Source organism: Nematolebias whitei, chromosome 17 (assembly GCF_014905685.2).
Source record: "Nematolebias whitei isolate Nwh7 chromosome 17, NemWhi1, whole genome shotgun sequence".
Lineage (NCBI taxonomy): Eukaryota > Metazoa > Chordata > Actinopteri > Cyprinodontiformes > Rivulidae > Nematolebias > Nematolebias whitei.
The window spans coordinates 33051360-33057426 of NC_056514.1; the positions used below are offsets into that span (position 1 = coordinate 33051360).

The following is a 6067-nucleotide window of genomic DNA, read 5'->3' on the forward strand; positions in this document are numbered from 1 at the left end:
GGAGAACAGCTGATCAGCTGCAGCAGGAAGCTTATCCTGTAGCGGGCTGCACAAAGGTGCAGCAGGTGCTAAATAATTTAAAATAATTTATTTTAAATAAAAAAATCCCATGCCGATCGTTCGGCTCATCCATCAATCAGCCAATTGTGTGTCATGTCCAATCTTATTTTGAAAAACCGCGATAGAGTGAGTCTGCGATTAACAAATTACGAAGTAGCGAGGGACTACTGTAGTTTTAAAAAAAAGGTAAACTGAGTTGTTAAAACTAATAAAAGCAGAACACTGGCTAAAATGTAAAAGTATCTAAATAACTTGCTAAAAAATAAATATAGCAAAAGGCAAACTAAAAGCTTATAATAGCAAAGGAGTAGCTAAAAGTCCCAAAACCCTAGCTAAAAGCAGCAAAAGGCTAGTTATATGCTAGAGTAACAAAAGGGTAAAGAAAACATAAATGTAAGCTTGCTAAAAAGTATCAAAGGCTAGCTAGATGTTAAGATTGGCAAAAGGCAAGTAAAAAGTTGAAAATAGCGAAAGGCTAGCTAATGGCTAAATTTTGTGAATGAGTCACTATAAGTAGCAGAACAGTAAAAACAGTAAATAAAAGCTAAAAAAAAAAAGCTATTAGCTAAAAACTAAAGAGTTTGAGAAGACAAAATCAGAGCAAGTACTGTATGCTGAAGCAGAGTTCAAAGTGAACAATGTTTTGGAAGGAAATGATGAGATCTAAATGTGTGGGAAAAATATTTAACTGAAATATTTTGAAAGCTAAAGATAAACTAATCAAAAGTCATAGCACTCAGCTCCTGAATGAGCTGAACATGCTAATACATGAATGGCTAGAATAGCACAATGAATGTTTTGCAAAACACATACAGAAAAATGGTAAAATAATCATATGAATGCTGGATCACTTGCCATAACGATAAATTAAATTTGTCCAGCAATGGAATTCAAGAAGGAAGATAAATACTTAAAGCAGAAGTTTGTCCGTAATGAACTAAAAAAAGGAAAAATTCTTGACAGTAAGGCTAAAATGAGTCGTTAAAGTATGATGTGAAAAATGCACAAGCCAAGCACCTCGTCTTCAAGTCGTGTAATTAAACTTGTACAAGACAGTTAATAATGCCCTGACGTGTGACCCTGCTGCTCTTCATCACAAGAGCGATTAATTTGCCTTTTCACTTGTTTAACCTTTTCGCTTCCTTTTCTTCTTCCTTTCTTTGTTCTTCCCGCAGCTACCTCCATTACATCTCTGACCTGGGCAACGGTGCACACTTGATCAAGGGCAACTCGAACAGTCCTCTTAACGACAACCACTGGCATAACGTGCACATTTCAAGAGACACCAACAACCTACACACAGTCAAGATTGATACCAAAGTTACCACGCAGACCACAATGGGTGCCAAGAACCTGGACTTAAAGGGTACGTAAAATAAAAGGATCGATATGTCAATGGTATATTTATGCTTTAAAATATAAAAACTTAGAAAAAAGTATGAAAATTGGTGTTTTAATGATAATTTCTTTGTTGTAGCAATGTGACATTATGTTTCATATCGTTCAAAAATACTGTTTATTTCTCTTTAAATGGTGCCATATGTTTGGAAAATATATTTGTGTGTTGAGCAGCAGAGTGGGTATGTGGGTTGTGCCCAAGAAAAAAACTTGCCAAACCAGTTTTATTTTATATTGACTTTATTTGATATATATTTTGTGTTGTTTATTGGATTGGGTGATTAATGTCTGAAGAAATAAAGCACATTTGCTATTTTACAATTTATTTAACAGACACAGGTTTCAGTAGCATGTGGAAGAACCATACACAGCAACAACAGCCTGGTTATCAGGTAGTTTCTGATAAACCCTGCTCTGTGACGGTGAGCATCGTCAAATCAGAAATTAGAGTTCAGTCTTAGACTGTGGATATATAAGATTGACACTAGTTGCTCACAGGTAGAGTCCGACCGATATGGAAATTTTGGCTATCATCAATACCGATATTAGGAGGCGCAGGCTAATGCCTATAATCGATATAATGGTTAAAAAAATTAGCTTTATCCACCACCAAGAATCTAAGTAAACAGCTACTTTGAAACCTGTTTTAACACTTGAAGTCTTCCTAACGTGCATTCACATTTTATATCCTCCACTATTAACCATAAAGTTATCAAGTGCGTTACAAAAATATAAATTAAACAAAGAAATGTCCTTCGTGTTCATTGTTTAGACAATCAGTCACATATGGTGATGCATTTCATTGAGGACGACAAAGATAACGTTACTAACACTGATATATTTTACCTCTACGTTAGATTTATTGTTCTGGCTAAAGTTTACAAGGCAATAGCCTATAAATGTTAGCTTGCTAACTTGAGAGGCACGTAGCTAATGATAAGCAGGTTGGAGGATTGAAGAGAATTCATTATTGTTGATTTTTTTAATTTTACGGATCAGTTCAAATAAATTCACTGTGCTCTGTTCAGCAGTATTGCTCCCTGCTTCGTCTGTGCTGCAAGTGAAAGTTAAAGTGGACGGCCATGACTTGAATGTTGTCCACATGCACCGTCTGCTGGAAACATTTTACAATTACGCCCTTTCGCAAATAAAGACACAGCTTGTTCCCAGTGTTTATATCGGTGCACAATGGGGGCAATTATCACAGATACCAATAGATCCCCATACGCCTACATGGGCCTAAAATATCGGCCCTACCAATATATCTGTCGGACTCTGCTTACAGGTGCTGACAGTCAGATTGGGACCTGATTGTCAGGACTTGGAGATACCCGAAGCTTAAAAAGGGTCAATAGCTGAATAAGATGTTTGGCATTGGCAGATAAAATTTGCCAAGATTATCATGGGTGTAACTATTGCTCAACCCACAAAGGCCTTTCTTAACAAATGTGGCACCATTCATTATAAAGAGGTTTTTGAATGACATAAAATTTATTGTCTATAAGCATTGCTACATCAAAGAAATAATCACTTTTTGAGCTATATTTAGATTAAAGCTCTCAATCTAATATTCATTTTCCATGTTTGTACGCCATAGGAGGCTTCTTCGATAATGAATTATTTATTTCTTAGTCTTGAAATTGTCAGTAGGTTAAAGAAAATATATGACCTTTGGGAATTAAATGAAAAAACAACATAATAAGGTTTCTGAAGCTTTCTTTTTTTTAATTAGTACAAAAACATAGACTTAGACCAAACTAACTACTTTATTAGAGGGTTATGAGTTCAGCTATTTTCTGACAAATGAGCTAAAGCATTTTCTGTTTCCTTTAGTCCCTGGTTTCAGTTGTTGCCCCAAATTAAATATTTTCTAGCAATAGATCCATATTAGCCTGAGAGTATCTGTTTCACTGTGAAACAAATTAAGTAGAATTGGCCACAGTTTGTGCAGGATAATTATTAGGTAAAAGCATTAATAATCAATGTAATGGTTCTAATTAATCCAGTCAAATCAACAGCTATTCACTAAGTTGTTGTTTAACTGCAAAATGGTTATATTGGGGTTTTATGTTTCTAATTAGGAAAAACAATTTGAAGGCCATGAGCACAAAAATCATCATAGAAACTATTTTATAATTAGGTTAGTCAATAATGAATTTTCTGTTGCCTTACAGGTGACCTGTACATCGGGGGTGTTACCAAAGAGATGTACCGAGAACTGCCCAAGTTGGTCCACTCCCGTGAGGGATTTCAGGGTTGTCTGGCAACAGTTGATCTGAATGGCCGACTCCCGGATCTTTTGGCTGATGCCTTGGCAACGATGGGCCAAGTGGAGAGAGGTTGTGAAGGTGGGGTACCAAGACATCAGCAGATCCATGCCCTTGTCTCCCTTCATCTTTTGTTTCCCTTTTTTTATTTCAGTTTTTAACTCACTCTCTGCTGTTAGGATAACCCACTAACCCAGCTCTCGCTCTGTTAGATTTTTACTTTCAGTCTTTTCATCCCTTCTGCACATTGTGTGCTCTCTCTCTCTCTCGGTTGCACTCTTTCAGCAGTTCACGGGCATCCGTGTGCACTGACTAACCATCTAACTTATTTTGCTTGTTTGCTTTTTTTTTGTTGTTGTTTGTTTGTTTGGCTGACAAAAGTTTCATTGATGAAAGCTGACTTGCAAGGTATAATGCTTTGTGCGAGCATGTGAGGGTGTGTGTGAGGGTGCGGAGATTTATGTGAGAGTGTTAAAAAATACCCCGTAATTTTCAGTGTTTGTGTGGATCCCAGTGATCCAGACTCAAAGGTCAGAGTTGATTTATCCTTTTCTCTGTTCGTCTAACGAGGCTGAGTCAGGTCCTCTGGATGGATTCTTCTTTGTTGAAACGATTCGTCTTTTATTCAGAAGACTTCTTCAGTTGTTCACATGCAAAAGGAGGACCGTCAGCCTAATGGCTGATCATTAGTGCCCTGATGGCCGCTTGCTATTCACAGAGGGCTGAGTGATGCAATAACAGCATTATAAGAATGGGATAATTAGACACAGAGGCCTCCGCCCCTGTTTAATGACGGGCGGGTTCTCCTCGGGAAGCCATTAAACAGAAGCTGTTACTGTGAGTTTCACTCAGCCCTCTGTGAATAGCAAGCGGCCATCAGAGCACTAGTAATGATCGGCCATTAGGCTGATGGTCCTCCTTTTCCATGTGAACAGCTAGTTTTAGCTGTCACCAGCAAACTGGTTAATCCACCATGAGAAGGTGCTGCTTGTAAGACTGTTTGTTGAAGAAGTCTTCTGGATAAAAGATGAAACGTTTCAACAAAAAAGAATCCGTCCAGAGGACCTGACTCAGCCTTGTTAGTTTATCTACCTGGATTATTAAGCATGCGTCAGGACTGACTTTGTGCAGTTCAACAGATTCAGTCTTAGTAGAGGCGTTAGCACTGCTTGACTTGAGTTGACCACATCTCCCGCCTTCTTTAACTGCATGTTATCTAACCTGTCCAAACAACTCCCAACCAAAACTTCAATACTCCTCTGGTGAATCATTTCACACTCCTTCCTCCACGCTTCATGTTGGAACTAATTTTAGAGGCTGCTCTTCTTGTGTGGTTGTAACATGAAGCAGGAAGTGTAAGCTGACAGAATGATGGAGAACGAGTATTGAGACAGAAACATAACTCCAGCTGTTATGTTTGGGTGCTCTTCCTGCTTCTTCCCCACTCGTTTAAACATGTATGCTAACCACATGACCCTCTTTTTTTTTAACCTTATAACACTTTGGATCGAGTTATTTTTGTTTATTTGATAATTTATCCTATTTCTGTAACTTAAGTACAGACACCTATCCACAACATCTTAGCCACAATTATACTAATCATATCCTTACTGCACAAATTAATTAGGGACATTTAAATAACCCCATATTACACACTGGGTGGCAGTGAAAACAAGAAGTATGATGTTTTCTTTCTGAATTTGTACAACCTTTCACTACATCAGGTTTGTCACTGCAGGTCCCAGCACTACATGCCAGGAGGACTCCTGCTCAAATCAGGGCGTTTGTTTGCAGCAGTGGGAGGGCTTTACCTGTGACTGCAGCATGACTTCATACGCTGGGCCGCTGTGCAACGATGGTGAGTGTTTTTCCTTTATTTGCCCTCAGATTTGGACAAACTAGAGGTTTTATTATCAATGCAGACTTTTAACATGTCTAACACATAAAAATAATGTATGTTTTCTTTGACTTTTCTTTTCACACTCTAGCATTAAAGGCCGCGGTTGATTTTCATTCCTTTAAAGAAAGCCATGCCTTTCAGTTAAAGGCTGTTTTGAGTTTAAGTGCATCTATAAAGGCATCTTCTAAAATATTTGATGATGTTAAATTCAACCTTTATTTTTACAGATTGGTCTCAATGAGCCTCGAGGACTCATTTACAAGTGATTGGGTTGTTAAGACTCATTTTAGAAAAGACTCATTTACAAGACCCATTTACGAAAGGCTGGGTTGTAAAGACTCATTTTAGAAAAGACTCATTAACAAGACTCATTTACAAGAAGTTGGGTTGTAAATACTCATTTTAGAAAAGACTCATTAACAAGATTCATTTACAAGAGGCT

The 6067-nt window shown here is 37.7% G+C and overlaps 1 protein-coding gene across 1 annotated transcript in view; it reads left to right on the forward strand.

Moving 5' to 3' along the window:
- nrxn1a (neurexin 1a) overlaps positions 1-6067 on the forward strand; it is a gene marked incomplete in the record, with an annotated part of 91833 nt that overhangs the window by 64461 nt on the left and 21305 nt on the right. Inside the window, 3 exon segments of the mRNA XM_037691501.1 lie at positions 1236-1426; positions 3633-3806; positions 5464-5583. Coding sequence (XP_037547429.1) covers positions 1236-1426; positions 3633-3806; positions 5464-5583 — 485 coding nt within the window.